The 19,164-nt window shown below is 41.3% G+C and overlaps 1 protein-coding gene across 2 annotated transcripts; it reads left to right on the top strand.

Annotated features, from left to right (window-relative positions):
• Positions 1-4,964: 4,964 nt before the first annotated feature.
• On the top strand, positions 4,965-19,164 carry LOC130178346 (KN motif and ankyrin repeat domain-containing protein 4-like). Of its 2 annotated transcripts, XM_056390459.1 has the most exons (11): positions 4,965-5,411; positions 10,736-10,810; positions 10,919-12,421; positions 13,980-14,055; positions 14,718-15,047; positions 15,223-15,307; positions 15,634-15,678; positions 16,201-16,420; positions 16,517-16,659; positions 17,241-17,441; positions 18,544-19,164. In XM_056390459.1, the coding sequence occupies exons 2-11, from the start codon at positions 10,792-10,794 to the stop codon at positions 18,634-18,636; spliced, it is 2,715 nt and encodes a 904-aa protein (XP_056246434.1). In that variant the 5' UTR covers positions 4,965-5,411; positions 10,736-10,791; the 3' UTR covers positions 18,637-19,164. The 2 variants fall into 2 exon arrangements, with proteins under 2 accessions (XP_056246434.1, XP_056246435.1); XM_056390460.1 differs by lacking the exon at positions 15,634-15,678 and having other exon boundaries at positions 4,967-5,411.

Below are 19,164 nucleotides of genomic sequence, written 5' to 3'. Positions count from 1 at the left end.
GTTGTCAAGTTACCAAGGTTATGACATTTTCTAATTTCGGGATTTGGATTACATACAACAAATGTATTTCCCACTGCTTTATTTTGGACAAAATTTATACTAAATATCAATATATCAGTGTATATGTGTGTGAAAGTGACCCCACATGAACTCCAAACCCAAAGTGATCCGATGGAGACTCTCCCTCAGGGGCAGAATGTAATGTGCCTGAGGAGAACACCAGCAGCCATCAGACTGTACAGCTCTGCCTCCCCACTCAGCTCCTGCTGGAGGGTGAAGCAAGTCTCCTGCAGCATCTGCATTGCTTTGTGCACACAGAACACTGTGGACTGACCTGTATGTCCTTTGCTGCACTGTTGAGTGATATTTCGAGCATACAACAGTAGACACACATTTTCACTCTCTTTAAATTGATACGATTGAGTGATATCGTTTAGCAGGTTTTCTTCAGCCCAAATGGAAAAATGCAGAAGCATTTGCAGGTTTAGCTGTTACACTAACTTTTATTACACTCTCTGTTTTGCCATTTGGCACCTGCTATTAAAAAAAGATAACAGTTCACATTATTTCGTAATACTGTTTATCTACCATACACACAGACTGTTTACTTGTTTGATCAAACCGCCAAAGCCAAATAGATTTTTGTACAGCTGGCATATTTGTGGTCAAGCCACATACACACACGTGCACTCGCAAACACACACAAACACACACACACACCTACTGTAGCCTTTCTATTATATGTCTGCATTTTGAATTTTCTTGGCGTATTATCAGTAAACTGGGAAGCAACAGTCCACAGTTTGATTCTAAAAGCTATTTTTAAATCTGTCAATATTGAATATTATTAAATGTTAATTAAAGGTAATCCTAGAATTAAATAGAAAATATCGATTTATTAAGCTTCACTTTAAGTTTGAACAATGAACTACAAATAACATTCATTTGAACATTAATATTTTCCTCAATTTAACAGTAAAATACGGTACCATGACCTTCTCGAGTTAGATTTAAAGTTTTCTGTCATGGAGAAAGAAAGTAAGTTAGTAGATAAAAAGAAAAATTGATAGTGATTTACCAGTAAACAAACCTTGACTTTAAAAACTCTCACACTGACTTTACTGACAGATTTACACCGTCTTGTACTGTTTACAATTAGCTGAAATACTCTGAATGGTTCATTGTGATTGATAAAAATGATTAGTTTGACACCGATCAGAGAACTATACCATTCTAAAAGATAAACTACTTACGGCAGCCTCAGCCTTAATGTGAACTTTCACAGTGAGTGTCATATAGCCTGTAACTGACATCTATAGATTCAAATGAATCCTAGTGGCTTTACTTAAGACTTCTGCATCTTGAATTGTAAATAACCTCACTTGTCAAGGGTGTGTGGCCTTGGTCTTGATTCATAGGTCACTGTTACATGACTACAGCATTTCAGTTGGCCAATGCAGCTACAGTACAACCTGTAACTCCCCTGACCACAAACCACAGTTACATAATGAATGTCTAATGGGAGAAGATATAGGCTGTGACAAACCTTTAGGTGGACTGAATTACTTTAAACTTTTCCATCTGTTTTGTGTTTTCCAGTTAAATGTCCAACTCCGTAAAAAAATCATTCAGTAGATGTAAAAGAAACAAAAAAAAACATGTAGAAATTGACTGATTAAAATCCTGGGTATGACTGGCATCAACATAAAACGTTACTGAACACTTTGCAGCCTCCTACAAAAACAACATTGCTAAAAAGAGGACCTGCCTCTTGGCAGTATTTAACTTACCTCCAGCTATACTTTCCACCAGGATGCAGCTTCCACAAGTAATAACAGTAAATGGGAGGAAAATTAATGCCCTGCAGCTGGCAAGCCTCCAGCCTCATGTATTTCACTGTTTGGGCCCAAAAAGTCTATTTGTATAAGTTAATAATTAACAACTAATTTTTCAACTAATATTTTAAGTCAATTACAAAGTGAATGTATACCCCCCAATTCTCTCTAAAATATGATGCAACTCTACATCTTTCTCTGAAATTGCCTTTGAGAACATTTTTGCTTTTTGGCCAAGTTTTCTGCAGTTTGTGGTCAGTCAGTCAGCAGTCATTTGGTCCAGTAAAGACTGTTTTTTCTCTCTCTCCCCCTCGAGTCAAACCACAATCCCTCTCGGAGTCAGTTGTCTGCTTGGGTAATGGAAAAGGAGTATTTCTTGCTAATTCTTGCTAATTCCTTTTCCATCCATGGTGGGGCACAACGTGGTGGTTGCAGCCCCTCGAGCGACTCTCTCTCTCTTCATCATATCATAGACTTTTCATAACCATTGCCCAGTTTATTTTTCTTTCAAGTTAGACTCAAGATGGCTGCTGCCAGTTGGAGACTGTGATCAACAATTTTCACTCTGGGGCTCATAAAGTGTTGTGGGAAATTAGAATTTTCTTTTGGCCTGAGGAGGCAAACTGAGCCACTTGTACCCCAACACAAACATACACGCAGTGAAAATAGATGGAGAGAAGAGAAAGAGACATTAACTTTATATAGAAAAAATAAAATACACAGATTGAGAGGGGAAGAGAGAGAATTAGAGGACTAGAAGAGTCTGCAGCCATGGTAGCATCTCTGTAGGGTTGCACTTAACCACAGCAGTGCTTTGTGCTAAATGCCTAACTTTGGATGCTAACATGCTAGCATGCTGACATGCTATGTTTACCATGTTCACGATCTTAGTTTAAGATATTAGCACACTAACTTTTGCTAATTAGCTCTAAACGCAAAGTACAGCTGATGATGGTATAAACCAAAGTATTGAATAAATAACCAAATAAAAGCACCTGACAAGGCCAAAGGATCAGGAGAAGTACGGGAATGTATGTACCTCATGCCAATCCATCAATATGTGACACATTTCACTGATTAATACAAATGTCAGCCTCATAATGCCAAACCATCAAGTGGATCTTGAGATACTTCAGTGGATATGTCCTGCTAGTGGCACAACAGAAAAAGGAGGATTGGAAAAATCATCATGATTAATTCTCTGGGCACCATGAATGTTTGTGCTGGAATTTCCAGGCAGTCAATTCAATAGTTGTTAAAAGTGTTCAACAAAAATGTCAACCTCATGATAACACTAAAGTTTTCTAAGGGATTCATCCTCTGGGAAACATTAATGTCTGTAGAAAATTTTGTGTCAATCCATCCAAGGGTGAAGGTTTGCATATGGGCAGTAGGGACATGTCCCTACCAATATTTTGGGGAGGACAGAATTGTCCCTTCCAGTATTTGAGTGAACTTGTTCACACTATGTTTGGAGTGAAAACATATCCGATCATTCCAATGTGCCCTCCAAGAGACTTCGTCTCCAAGACAACAGATTTAGGCATGCTAGCATTTGACTGACTGAAAGGACAGGGGCTATCTGATGGTTAGTGGTACCTAACGTCACCAGAAAAATGTGAACTGATGTTATTTAACCATGTTAGCTAGCGTTAACTAGCAAGCTAACCCTGGCTTCTGTCTTCTGTTGGCTAGCAGTCAGGTTGCTAGCAGGACTAAACATAAAATGGTGGATATATCAAAGTATGTTACGATAAATACTATGACTTTTTCATGCCTTATATTACTATGATGTTTTTATGCCATACTATACTATAGCATTTTTATGGTGGTGCAGTGGTTACATTTGTTGACTCTCAGTGAGAAGGCTCTGGGTTCAAAAGCTGCACAGTCCAAACAAATTCAGTTCTAACTGGCCTCATAATGCCTTGCTATACTATGATTTTTTTAACATTTTTATGCAATACTTTGACATTTTATACCTAACTATATTATGACGTTATTATGCCTTACTATAGTAAAGCAAAAAAAAAAGTCAAAAATGATGATGCAATGACGTTTTTCGCCATTTTTACTGTACTATGAAGTTTTCTTTCTTACATTTTTATACATTATAATACTGTGATGTTTTTAAAATTTTCTTGTACCTTTTTATGCCTCAGTATACTATCACGTTTTTTGACAATTTTATACCTTTAATTCTACGATATTTCTTTACTTATTTATGCATACCCTACTATGGCATTTTTTATGCCTTACGATACTATGACATTTTTTGACATTTTTATACCTTAGTATACCATGACGTCTTCATGTCTCACTCCCTGAAGAGCTTCCAGGTGGTGCAATAGTAAACAATGATGTCTCACACTGACAAGATCTTGGTTTGAAGCCAGCATCACACCTGCCTTCCTATACAATAGTATGTTTATACCCTACAAAACCTAGATGCTTCAAGACATATTTATGCCTTAGTATACTAACTTAATAAACATTTGTTGATGGCAATAATCTTTGTTTAAGGAGGGGTGGCTGGGTTGCGTCCCTACCAATGTTAAGACCAAACCTACGCCCTTGAATCCGTCTACTAAATGATAAGATATTTAATTGAATAAGAGATCACTAATTCCTGGAAGCGTCACTCTCTGGGAGATGTGAATATCTGCACTGCAATCCATGTCATAGCTGTTGACATATTTTTCCCTGCACCAAATTGTTGCATTGACCAATAGCTCAACAAACCAACATTTTCATCCCTGGAACCAACTCCAAATTTTTCCCAACAAATTTTGTCATAAAAGACCATCAATCAGACCAGACAGCTGTTACTTATGGTCCACTGCTCTTATAAAGAGCAGACAGTCTTTCCAGGCATGATAGTGGTACTCCTGACGAAGATGCTGGTAACAAGCTGAAAGAGGATCCCTGAAGAATGAGAGGCATGTACTGAGAGAATGAGCCCCCATGGATGGCACCAAGCCCTCTGCTCTCCCTTCCTGTTTACTTGATTAATGGGGACAGAGACGACATAGCACTGGACGGGGTTACACTCTGCTCTATGAGGCACAGCATAGTCACTGATGTTATCTGAGATTGTCGATGATAAACAGTAAGGTGACTCTGGAACTTTCTCTTGCTTCGTACCAGTTGCTCCATATTTTGACATGTTATCACCAGGGTCTCAGAAGTGTTGCCGTTTTTCCCAGCCAGCTACACCTCTTAGCTCCAATTGGCTGCTGTCTGGAGGAGAGGGTGTGGTTCCTCATGTCTAGTCTCCCGTATTTCAGTCTTGTTGGACAGTGGGTGGTGTAGGAAGGCATGTTCACAAGCCCCTCCCTGCTCCATGCACTCTTTTACACACAAGCAACCCCAGCTTCTGTTATGGCAGGGGCTGCACATTGGCATTTACCAAACAGCCGCGGCATGCCACTCTCCCTGACAGCACCTCCCTGCCCTCTCAGGAGACAGACAGGCAGGCTGGTCTGAGCTGAGAACAGACTGTAGTGCACTGTCTGGCGTACACGCCCTCACATCAGCAAGATAAAGTGGAGGAAACTGCCGAACACATGTCACAAGGTAAGCTTCTGATTTAATATTTATCTCATCTCTCCAGCCAGTGGAGAACTGCTGGACTGGATAGTTAATCAAATCCGAGATGCTGAATGTTGACCTTGAAAGTCTTCGATCTGGGACTAGCTGATCTAAATTCAGGGTCAGAAAAGCTTTTGACTCTAAAGTGGTTTAACAAATTGTGTGGAGTGGACCTCTGGGCCTGTGCTGAATACTGATCAGACTGGCGGGGGAATACCTTTGCCTTTTAAAGATTAAATGCTGAATTGTATTTATATATTATTACATCTATATTTACACAAGCTGTACAGGAATGCACATGAAACAACACAAACACACATGCCCATGTGAACACACACCCAGGCAGCACACTTTCTATTTTAACCTCGCCATGTTAACATACCATAGCTTTCTTCCTTGCGTGAAGCCACTGGCAGCTGTTTCATCCTATGAGCTTTGGTTCCAATGAGGCTTAGATGCCACAATGCAACACTGAGCCTGCTGTTATTGGAATAAGACCAGGACAACTCCAGTGGTCCAAAATCCCAGGATGAAATACAAACATGAAAAAAGCTCACAGGACCTGAGGGATTTCGAGGAAGTCTTTATGGAGACAGTGAGAGAAAAATGTGAGTTTGACAGAAAAAAGAGGAGACAGATACATCAGGAAGGGAAAGGGAGCTTGAGTCCAAACAGTTGGCTTTGGTTTCTAAATCAACTCCGAACAGAAGACAAGGTTTAGAGTTATGTGCTGGAAAAACCACAGTCTGTACAGCCAAAAAGTGGAGGAGAGGAATTATTTTTCCGGGAACAGGGAAACATGTAGACATACAGTATATACTGTACAGATGGACAACTAAAAGAGGAATCAAAATGAAAAATGCACAGAGAGAGCTGTGTTACGTTACTTTACGAATACGTTAATTATCTAAAATTTTAGAAGACAGGCATTGATGCCATATAGTGGTGCAAAAAACTGTACAACACAGAGTATAAGTGAGTGGGTGGATGGGACAATGTGATAGAGAGGCCAAACTGACAGCTCAAGTTCGCCCCATGTGAACTCATGAAAGTAAAAACATATGAGACTGAATGAATTAACTCCATAAGTTGTAAAAAGACTAGCAGTTCTGAGAGGCTGTACTTGGTGGTGCTTTGATCTAAATGCTGACATCAGCATGGGCTCACAGTGACAATGCTAACATGCTGATATTTAGTAGGTATAATGTTTACTATGCTCCCCTAATCTACCTTAGTTTGTTAGCATGCTAGTGTGCCAATTACCACACAAGTACAACTGAGGCTGTAATACTGAGGCTGATGGAAATATCATTAGTTTTACAGGTATTTAGTGTATATTTAACTTTTGACCTGATCAGATGAAAGGTCACCAAAAGTGATAACAATTCATCCAATAGCTGACAAGCCATCACCCAAAACAACTTAATTCAACCTCATGATGGAGGGAAAAGTGTGGGGACCACCAAATGGCATTCATCCTGTGGGGACTAAGAATGTGTGTACAAACTATCAAATAGTTGTCTCAATATTTCAGTCTGGACCAAACTGGTGGGCCAACTGATGTTGCCATCCCTAGAGACACCGTTACCATGGCTAAAAATAACCACCACAACAAACGCTTGCTGTTACCGTCAGTGAGTAAACCAATTCTTAACAGCTATTATCTCAAAGCTTAAATGATCCCTTTGTCCTTATCGGAGATTCAAGCATTTATCATTGCTTCACAGGGAGGTGAGATGAGTTCATATTTAATTCGTGGCTTTAGTAAAAAATGCTGTGGACAGAGATGTTGTGATTATGAGGTTTATGCTGATGCGGGGAGAGCCTAAAGGTCTGTGTGAGGAGGAACACATTTACCCAGAGGAGGAGGAGGCCAGCTGTTGTGGGAACACAGAGATGAAAAGAACTCAAATAAAGCAAAATGGCCTCTCAAGAAACTGTAACACTTCCCCTGACTGAAATACAACAAGAGCTTCAGCTGGATACAAAGGGAACCTTGATTTTACAAAAGCTCGAGAAAAAAATTGTAACTTGACTTTGGCTTAAGTTCAACGTGTGCAGAGGTAGCAGCGCTGTAGCGCTGCGCAGCACTGTTTGGCAGGGGCCTGTTTGGGGTAAGGCGAATATTTTATGTTTCATTTCTTGGGTTTCCTGTGAGGTGGGCCTATTGCTCCAAGCGTACACAATTAAAGCGTGTGCCACGGAAATGTGGAGAGAGTTAGGCAACGACTCTTGGGAACAGCCTAACCGTAACTCTGCTATATTGTTTCCTCTGTGGTAACCTGGTCAGGAAGAAATATATGAGTGTGTCTATATTTGTATTTAAGGAAGATGTAGGCTACTGCAGTTGGGCCTCACTTTGTTTGTCTGAGAGCGCGCTGTAAATAGCCTAAAAGTTAACATTGCTCTTTCTCAGTGCTTCAAATACAACTTTATAAATGTTGACATTACATAAAATCCAAGGACAGCTGAAAAGGAATGGTTTGACATTTTTGTAAAATAGGTTTATTCACTTTAGAGTTAGATGAGAAGATCGACACCACTCTCGCCTCCCCTCTGCCTCCAGTGCATGCTAATGTAAGGTAATCGTCTCCTGCTGTAGTGTCATATTTTATTTATTGAACAGAGTGTAATTGATCTCCTCATCTAACTGAGCGAGAAAGCAAATACCCTAAGCGTATTTCATTTTTCAAGTAAATCTTTAACTGCAGCGTTTGATTTAATATTAACTAATAACTGTTTTATTTTTCACTTAGTAAACATCCAGTGTTGAGATGAAACTTCATTTTTTACTACAAAGCAGAAATGTTAAAGGAATTTCCTGAAGTCCAGCCAGCGGCCGGCTCTCTGAGCTCGATGACAGCCAGCATTGAGATGTCTGCAGTAACAGGTGCTCTGCTGTCTGCTGCGTTGACTGACAGAGGCAATGTTGAACACAGCCTCTGCTTGTAGTCAACATTAGGCTCTTTTCCCTAATATTAATGCCTCACTAGCTCTATGGAAAACTGTTGCGTTATCCTCCTGGTTTGTGCTTCTGTGTAGCTTGTAAAATAAAGACACGTCTGGGTCTACCTCTCTTGGACTTTAGCTTCACACCCATGTGTATTGGCTAAACTTAGACTTTTCAGTTCGAGTGCTGAAAGATTCCTCTCAGCATCATAAAACCCCACTGGTGATAACAACATACACAGCGTATCAGTTTCAATGTAGTCAGTGTAACACATGTATTAGCTTTCTGTACGGACCACAGCACAGATCATACAGTGAGAGGAAACTCTACCATGATAGATCATTTTTTACCAGATTTGGAAAAACAATATTTAGCTGTTTATTTTTTTTTTCTTAACGCAGGCAAACAGATTGGTGGAAGTTTCCATATCATGTGATACAGACAGGGCTGGATATTAGACTCAGTCCTGCTTTTGGCAGCTGACTGAAACGTATCTGTCGCTCAAAATATTGAAAATGATCAAATATAGAGTGCTGGCATTGAATGATTGCTTAAGTTCATACTCTTCTCTACTTCTCTACTAATCATATTTTACCATTTTTATAGCTGCTTGTTTTCGCAGAACATCTAACTTTTGAGAATGTGGCTTGTTTATTAAAGCTGCTGCTGTTTCTATGTAAACAATGGATCAAGTTTCTATGAGTAATATGAGTCACTTGTGACAAAGCTACAGATTAATCACCTGACTGAGTAGTTCCCCTCAGCTCCACAGAGGATCTTTCAGCTCATTGTTTTGGTTTTCTGTCCCACACCTCGACTGTCTTGGTTCACTCTCACAGCTCATTTTAGCTTCATTTTCAGCTGTTTTCAGCACAAAATCTCTGATAAACACACTGTACAATACCTGCCCAACACTCAACAGCAGAAAGTCAAAGTTAGTGACTAGCTGGGGAAGAATCCCTCAACTAAAGAGCCAGATATTTGCATCAGGATCAGATGAAAACAGAGCTAAAAGAAACATATCTCCAACTAAATGCTAATGTTGTTCAGTGTCTGTTGAATGTAAATAAGTGACTGTTTGCTAATAATGTCAGCCACCATATCAACTTAAATGGTAACTGCTGCTCTCAATGGCCAAAAAAAGAGGTATCGGAAAAAAGTGTCTCACAGAAAAGTTTGCTTACTTGAATTTCACATATTTTCTTAAAATTACCAAATTTTTTTATAATATTTGAACATCCTAAATGACAAACTCATCCCATCCCATTGCGAAACTACCAGCCAAAGTGTGCATAGTGTGCATGCATGTACAGCTCTGTAACCTTGACTTCAAGTATACATGTACTTATCTCAGTGTTCACGTCTTAGCTTGTGAAAATGTTTGCATCCCTGTCTGTAATTTTCAGATTTGTTTGCCGTTTCTTGTTGGCCATCAGAGAGTGTGTGAATGATGGAAGATAAAATTCCCAGCAGGGCCGTTCGGTGGTGTTTGTCTGTTTACTGCATAGCTGACATTGTTTGGGGTTGCGGCTGGGTGGCTGCGGTGCCTCAAGAGGACAGAGAGCTGCCACAGACGCTGGTGGTCAGGGGAAGGGAGGGCATGGGAGGAGGGAGGGAAGAGGTGAGGCTGGGAAGGGGGAGACACTGAGAGAGTGAGGAAGGGGAAGCAATGACTACTCTCTATTCTCTATAATTTTATTATATTTATTATAATAGTATTTAAAGAGGAAAAAAATTTAAAGGGCAGTCGAGCTATGTACTGAAAAAATCTACACAGTACAAATACTGACATGAAACATGAAAGAGTAAAAGGAAGTTACAGTTAGATTCAGTTCAGCAAAAGTAACCCAGGGATCTGAAAGAAGACTGGAGACCTAGTAGGAGGCAAAGAGAGAGCAGGAAGGGAGGAAAGTAGTGAGTCAGAACAATGGTTGTCTGTATTTATGTCTGTAGGAGTATATTTTGCCCCGCTGGCCATCGCTGCTGGGCGAAACTGTCTCAAGCTATTTTCAGCTCTAGTCCTGGATGGCAGAGCTGTAATCAACTCAACATCAGGCCTGCCACTGTTGAATAATAGCTGCCTGATTCATGGAAGAAATGAAGCAGCGAGAGTGTGAGAAAAGCAAAAATCTCTGGGAGTAGATGAGAATGAGAGGAAAGAAGAGAGAGAGAGAGAGAGAGAGAGAGCGCACTTGAGTGTGATTGGATGTTAGTGTCTTGTGCTCGGTGCTACATGAGGGAGAATGAATAAGAGGGAGATTGTGAATGGAGTACAAAAATGGATTATTGCTGTTCCATCTGGTCATAAAACTTCAAACTGATTCCTCTATTTCTGATTTCATTTTGTTTGCTTTGTCAGATTCCAAAGACCAGATAATGTGACAACAAATTGTTTGGAGAACTGAACAGAGCAAAATGATGGAAGGACAAAATGGTAAAAAAAACAAAACAAAAAACAAACAACATCCACAACATGACGGAATTTTACTAAATCTGCTGTTTATTTGTGACGGATACTAAATTAGTGTTTTAATGTTTACAGGAAATATCGCGCCACATAAAACAGCACAGAATGGAATTCAAGGGAAGCCTCCTTACTCAGTGGAAACCCCTTACGGCTTCCGACTTGACCTGGACTTCCTGAAGTACGTAGACGACATAGAGAAAGGCAACACCATCAAAAGAGTCCCAATCCAGCGCCGGAGCAAGGGCCCCCGGGCAAGCACTCTTCCCAGGCACCTCAACCCTTCTGGGTGTGGCTACCGCCCAAGCCTGTGGGGATCTACTGGAGCTCTTGGCCCCAGGTCCCGACCGTCAGATGCCCATCATCATGGCTACACTTCCTGGGCATATGATCACAAGGCGCCCCTTTCTCCCACGGGGCTTAAATCCTTGGCAGAGATGGAGGCAAGAATCAAGGAGTTTGATGAGCAGCCTCTAGGTGAGCACATCAGACCTCATCTCCTCCGTGCCTCCAGTCTGCCTCTCACAGTATTACTAAGACAGGGCTCCGAGTCCATGGATGACCCCGGCAGCCTCCGGAGTTCTAGAGATCACCTCGGAGGAAAAAACACCTCCTGTGAGGACGTTTTCTACTCCTCAGATAGCCCTCGACCCCAGGACGGCTCAGGGCTGTTGAGGCGCCTGACCGAGGCCCTTGAACGTGTGGGGGAGCTGGAGATGGAGGTGAGGGTGATTCCAGAGCTCAGGGCTCAGATCTGCATCCTCCAAGAGGAAAGAGAAAGACTTCGTCTGGGCCTGAATCCACATATCCATTCACCTTCGACGAATGGAACCACAGACCCTCATACCTTGCCCCATTACGGCACTGTGGATATCAAAAGGTCTCGGCATGAAAGTCATATCATGTTTCTTAAAAATCAAAGTGTCAGTCAAGATGACTCTAATCCAAAACATGAGTGGAGGACTAGTACAGATCTGGATGAGCTGCTGACGGTGACATCCCTGCAGGCTAAGGTAGCTGTGCTGGAGCAGAAGCTCCATGAAACTGGCCTGGACCTGCAGAGGGCCTTAGGTCTGCTGAGGGAGCAGAGGGAGGAGGGCAGGAGGAAAGACGAGAAGGTGGAGCACCTTATCAGGAATCCTGGGGTGTGGGTCCGGGCAGAACGGGTGGTTGTAGACCAGGTGGGAGAGGAGACGGTGGTGAGATCCATTGAACCAGACTATGATAAAGCGTCTTTCTCAAGAAGCCCAGATGGCTTCGGTGGTGCAACTGTTACCACAAATGGACAAAGGAGTCGACAACAAGACTCTGCACTCGATTCCTTGTCTGCTGAACCTGGAGAGGCTTCAGATGAAGACACAGCAGTTGTTGTCCACCACATAAAGAAGCTCAAAAGACTCCTAGATCAGCAGTGGGAGTGTTTGTGTGCAGACAGGGAGTCGGGAGAGGAGGGTAAACCTCTAAAGCACCCAGATCCTAAAGTCAACTCCCTGCAGCAGGAGATGATGGGACTTGTTGACATCCTCACCTCCTACTACGCCCAGCACGGACACAGTGATGGAGAAAGGATTCGTCACAGAGGTACTGAAGTCCACAGATTGTACATTATATCAATGAAATGATTGAATCCGTTTTACTATAATTAATGCACATAGAGCGAAAAAACGTGGTTGAATTATGAAGACACTAACGATTGTTGCCCTCTGTCTGCATCTAATACACAAGAGTCAACGAAAAGCAAATTATGTAACTGAAAATGATTGACTACTAAATTTGTGCTTCATACAGGCTTTGCTCCCCACAGACCATTTTGACCACAGTTGTAACAGAGAAGTACACTGACTTCATGTTCTGCAGGCCTCATGTTGAGAGGCAGCGCTCTCACATTATATGAAGTCTAACTGGAATCCTAATATTGTGGTTTGGACGTGGTTTGGGAAAGAAGAAGTCAGTCTGTTTACTGCAAGGCAGAACACTATAGTTGGACCTCCCTTCTTGACTTCACTCTTGTTCCTTGATGTGATTTACGTCACATCTAACTGATAAAAAAACTTGCTGAGTTGGAGTTCAGATAGTTAACAGGTTGTATTTAATTGGAGCGCGTGGTTGGTTGACTCTAGTCAGTTCCCACAAAGGCTGGTTTTAAGTGTTTTGAACTGCTGTTATTTTGTTTTAGAACATCTACCTATTACAATTGTCAAACTTTCCAACATGCTGAAAGCTGAAACAGCAGATGTGAGTCTCTGAGAGGAGTGTGTATTCAAAACACTTTCCCTTCGAAACCAAGTGATTTTAATCTCCTGAGAACATGCTCAGAAACTGCAAACAATAAGGCTTTGATATTATTATTCTAAGATTTGAAATCCAACTTTGTGCTTTTAAAACCACAAAGAATCCTTTAAACCTTACTATCAACCTTTTATATTTATTGATTAGGAATATCATTAAAGACACAGTGGATGAGGAACAGTGTTGCTATTGCTTTTATATAAGAAGGAGCCCCAAAGGATTGAATAAGGTTTTGAAACTTCAGCATGAAATGATCCAGTGTAGTTCTCTATAGAGCAAAGCCTGTGTAAACTAGAGCTACGGCTAGATGTTATAGTGACACGAAATAAGAACCAACTCCACAGATTCAGTGGTAACAGCTGTTGCAGTTTAACAGCTGTATCAACACAGGAATAAGAGCAAGTTGATGAGTTGGTGAAAAACCACTCGTTTTAATTTCAATAAAGAAACATTATACGTCTCCAAAAAGGTTGAGAAATGTGTTTAAAGTCGTATTCTCACATTTGTCTCATAGCACAGAAGTCCTGTCAAAATAAAGGGAAAGCAGTGCAATTTCAAAGTAAACACTGAAAAACTAATTTGAATACCATTTGCTTTAGAAGAGGCTTCATCATGAGGCTCCTCTGTCGTATTCAGACCCATTATGAACTTATTAGGCGTAAAGTTGTTGGTTTGTGTTTTTGTAGTTTGTGTTTATGGCACTTGACAAGTGGCTGACCCACAGTTTTCGTGAAGAAACTGTTCTGTCCAAAAGAATCATAATAAGCCATAGAGTCTGTCAAAATGTTGTTGTTCAGCTGTGTGTTGATATTTCATCATCGTCCTCCGTGTCTGTCTTCCCTCCCTGTAGCCTCGAAATCCATCATGAAGACGGATGGATGTGCCTGGACGTCAAAAAAACAACTTTCTGGGGGTGTTAATGAAGGGTTAGTAAATAACTCTCACTGACTTTAGTGACTTTAAAAGCAATGATTATTGGTTACGCAACTGTACTTGAGGTTCTTAAAGCTACTGTTATATGGTTCTGACTGAGAAAAACATCATGATTTAAATCTGAAAGATGAATACCGCTCCTTCTAAAGCGTGGTCTCCAATGTCTTAGGATGACAGTGTCACAGTGAATGTTTGCCATTTTCCAAAGCCTCAAATGAGGATGTGTGTTTTCTATCTCAGTATTACAACAATAAAGTCAATTATTTTGGTTGTGATAATCAGATGAATTTTCTTGGTTTTTTAAAATGAGGACACACAGGCATCACATGTGAATTCGTTTTACTTTGTTCTTTGAGGCTTGAAAAAGATTGGACTCAAAGTATTGATTGAAATAGTCTACACATAAATGATGCATCAGAAATCTCTTCCAAAACTCTCAAATTCCCAAATGAGTCAAATGAGATATTGCAGAGGAAGATGGTTCACTGGTTTAATGCTTATACCTGATGCTGTAAACTTCGACATTCAAAGGAGTTAATGAGGTTTTTGAGGGATTTAAACAACTTTTTCATTCTTTAAATCTCAGTGTTTGCAAGATCAGAGAATTCAGTGCTGACACATTTATTTTCCTGCCTCATTTTCTTCTCCTTTAAAGATGTAAAACAACCGCAAGTGGAAATCTACTCTGGGAGGACGGTGTGAACCAGAGCGTTTGTGGCGATTGGGAACAGAAGGAGAGCAGCACCAGCCCGGGAGAGATGGCTGCTGCCCAGGTGGATGCAGACCCGGAGAAGAGGCGGATAGAGGGAGTGTGGCAAATGAGCCCAGACAGACAGATGATACTGGGAGGAGCAGGATCAGGGACAGATGGAGGAGTAGCGGCTGTAGAAGCTGAGGCTCCAGAGAAAATGGCCAAGATGAAACTAAAGCCCCCAGGAGAACAGATGGAGAGGTACTCTGGCTCAGAAACAACCACAGGGGGCAGGTGAGAGGACCATAACAAATGCCTTGGAAAATGTAATTGTAATATTTACTCCTAGGGGAATACTTCCAGTAATAAATGTGGGGAATATGGGAATATATTCCTAATGCTGTGAGGGGAAATTTCCCTTATTGTCTCTTAGTCTGGTACATCAGACACACATGCTCTTTTCTTTCAGGGAGACTGTGAGTGCAGATTTTATGGCTGCCTGTCAGTTCCTCAGTGACCACATGGACAACATGGATAACCCCAACGATGATGTGGTACGTAACTTTGATTCATCACCAAGAAACTTTTAATTAAACCTAAAGAAGCTCATTGATCAATATTGAAGCTGTTTACAGGAGTGACATTCATATATCTTTAGGTGAATGGCAACGTTTCTCAACTTACTGAATTTTATTTGATCTTAAAGCTGCACCTATCAATATTTGAAACAAATCCAAAACAACAATGGATATTTGTAACATGAAAAGTGTCTCTCGTAGTGACGAACCCACTAAGAACTATCACTCAGCTCTGCAGCTCCGCTTAGCTCAGGGCATTTTAGCATCTTTCAGCTCATTGTTTTGGTTTTTATGCCCTGCAGCTTTGCCTTTGTGGTTCTCTCTCACTGCTCTCATCAGCCGAGGAGGTAACTCGTGTTTTCACTCGTTGTCTATTTGTCAGCAGGACTAAAGTACTGAAACAAAGCAGCAACAAACTAGGTGGGGGGATGTGACATGGATCAGGGACGAACCCATTAGAGTTTGTTTGACATTGGCCTCTGCGTTCTCTGTTTCCAGCTGTATTCAGTGGAAAAGCTCTGATAGACATATGCAACCTGATCAGCACCAAACAACAGACAAATTTAAAGACTTGCTGGTGAACATATTGGAGTCCTTAGCTTTTATAGAATTTAGCGAGTCAGATATTTGTTGGTGGAGACCAAAACAGAGCGAATATTAGACTTATATTAGACTGTTAAATGAATGCTAATGTTGCTACCCGTTTGCTGCATGCGAAAGTAGGCATTTGTTGGCATGTTCACCATAACAATATGTCAATGTTATGTTCTGTAGACAAACAAATCACTGCATATTTCTTTAAAGTGTTTCAATGTCAGAGAGCTTCATCCAAAGTTAGTGTCCCTCCTACGTTCCTGTCTCTTCTCCAGAGGAAGGCCCTGGTCGTGTTGTTTCAGTACTGGTTCAGTGCGGCAGCAGAAGAGGCTTCAGTGACCAGCAGGGTGGCTGTGTACCTGAAAGAGGTGAAGAAAGCCACACCTTCACTGCTGGCCTTCCTCATCAACCTGGCTGACGACAACGGCAACACGGTGCTGCATTACAGCGTGTCCCACTGCAACTACAGCATCGTCAGCCTGCTCCTGGACACAGGTAATATACTCATAGTACTCGTGTTTGGAGTTATTGTACATAGGATCAGCTGGCTTGTAAATGTCAAAAAATATTGACATTTTCTCTGCACCGCAGGTGTGAGTGATGTGAACCTTCAGAACAACGCTGGCTACACAGCAGTGATGCTGGCCTCGCTGACCGCCCCTGACGGCCCGGGTGGCATGGAGGTGGTCCGCAAGATAATGGAGCTGGGCAACATTAACCTTCGCTCCAGCCAGGTAAATACGACCAGTACGAACACTGAGTCATTAAAAGGGTGGAGTTAAGGACAGAAAATGAGCAGTTCCCGAAAGACTGTGAGTTTGATTCCCAGCAGCCTGTGCAGGTTGTTTTCCAGTTTTTCTAAGTGGAAGATCCAACAATCCCACACAATGTCAAGGGTCACTCCACTGACTTTACACATGAATATCAGTTTACATGTGATTAAGAGTAACACAGTTGTATAATATCTGTCTGAAAAAAATATTATAACAAATTAGGCTCAAGCCAACAGGAAGTCTATTACAGATTTGGGGGTGCAGTTTAAAAGATACAGTAATCTAACAGGCATGGAGGGTCTAATGAAAAACTCATAAGTTGCATTATAGGAAACACTAGAGACACTAGAGACTAAAAATCACAATAATGTGGCCTCTGCAGCTTCAGCTTAGATAATTCTGTTTTACGTTTGTCTCTTGTGCCTTCATGAGTGTGCAACACTACATTTCTAGAGTGTTGCTCTAAAGGATCCTTCAGCAAGAACCGATTTCTAAATCTTCAGGCTCGGTCTCTGTCCCATCATCTCTGCCTCTCCACACAGACGGGCCAAACCGCGCTGCACTTGGCGGTGAGACACGGCCGAGTTGTGATGGTTCGCCTGCTGCTGAGCTGCGGAGCTGATGCGAACATCCAGGACAGCCAGGGAACCACGGCCCTGATGTTTGCATCTGAGAGAGGCCACACACACATCGCAAGGCTGCTGCTGGAGAGGAGCCAGTGTGACCTCACCCTCAATGACAAGGTGATACTGCAGCAAACAACTCCCCTTGACTATTTACTTCCAATATTATCATCTAACCCTTTAATAAGAGAAATTATGATTTGATAGTTATAACTGCCACTCACGTGAGATATAGGCAGTTGTTTATGGTCATTTTACCAAAAGAATAACAGTTAACTGTTACCTGGACAATATTTTTTTTCAAATTCTACAGGCATCACGGTTAGTAAATTAAATTTCAGAGGTCAAATAATGACTCCAACGCCATTTCCCATGTGAAATCCTGTTAACAAAATGGCATATCTCCTTTTCTTTTCACATAAGTAAACACAAAAAGGAGCTTAGATGTATGAAAGCTTGAATGTTTTGACTCGTGCTGTGTGGACGTGGGTGGACTGACAGTCTGGATGCAGCAGAATAGAGCTTTCCCAGGATTAATCAGGGCTACAGGAAGACAAATCTCCCTGGGCTGAGATGAGCTAATCCGCCAACAGTGCCTTATCTGCCAGTCTGGAGCGAGTGGAGGCAGGGAAGAGAGCATGCATATGTATTTTCTACTTTTGACACAGCCTGCCTTTAAAGCAGAGTTTAAGAGAAGAAAAAAAAAGAGCTCAGCAGGCGTCCTATTGCTACTCGAAAAGTGTTTCACCTTGACACAAACCCAGATTAATTACACTAGTTAAACTCTCATGTAATTAATTCTTAACCCATTTATCTTTTTGAACTGAAAATGCTACCTTGCTTTTAAGTTTGTTATTTAATCTGCCCTATGGGAGCCTCAGCTCTGCACCTTGAAACTATTCATATGAAAACAATACTGTCTCCTGCCCTGCCACCTGTGTGAGGCTGCACTTGAGCTAAACGCTAATGTCAGCGTGACAACATGATGTTATGTTGACATGATATAATGTTGACTTTTCTCACCACTTTGGTTGAGGACGTTAGCATTTACATGATGACAAAATTTCAAGGAAATCCACCCAGTAATTTCTTGAGGTATTTCATTCAGGACCGAAAGACACTGCCATTCTGCTAGCATGGCTAAAATTACAGGTGGTTTTTTTTCGTGAGTCAAACTTAATATGTGTTCTGAATTTAAGTTTTCTCTCTTTCTGTCTCCCAGCGCGGTCAGACTGCGCTCTCTATCGCCATGCGAGGTTCCCACACTGATACAGCCGCCCTCCTGCAGGCCCACGCTAAAGCTCGAGCCCTGTAGTACTGGAAAACAGGAAAAGAATCTGCAGACATACGATTCCTCTCACATGTGCTCTTTTCTGTCTGAATTATTGGATAGAGCTGTTTGTTTCATGATATTGTTTTTGAATACTTCTGCATGAGCATCAGCTTGAGTTTTGGAGATGTCGTGATTAATGTCATCAACGAGTGAGATAAAGCTTTAGCTGAGTGTTTGTCATGATTGCCGGTTGATGTTCATAGTTAGGTCTGATCTTTGCACATCCAAACAGCAGCTTCACTCTGCAAACTATGCAACGAAAAAATATATTTATTATATGTTTATTGTATTTGTCACTATTGCTATTTGCATTCTTGCAGCAGCTCAGCACTTTTTAATAAAAATTTAAATAAAATGTGTGTAAAATATATCAAGGAATGCAAAGTATTTGTCCGATGCTGCATGAAAGAAAGACAAACCTAAACCAACCTGTTGATTTCACTCACTAGCGATTTCTATAATTGATGTTAACATTGTTTGTTTTTAATAAAAATGACAGAAAACTGTTGA

This window comes from Seriola aureovittata, chromosome 12, assembly GCF_021018895.1.
Source record: "Seriola aureovittata isolate HTS-2021-v1 ecotype China chromosome 12, ASM2101889v1, whole genome shotgun sequence".
Taxonomy (NCBI): Eukaryota; Metazoa; Chordata; class Actinopteri; order Carangiformes; family Carangidae; genus Seriola; species Seriola aureovittata.
Note: the sequence above shows the minus strand (reverse complement) of the source record. Positions and strands in the feature narration are given on the sequence as shown.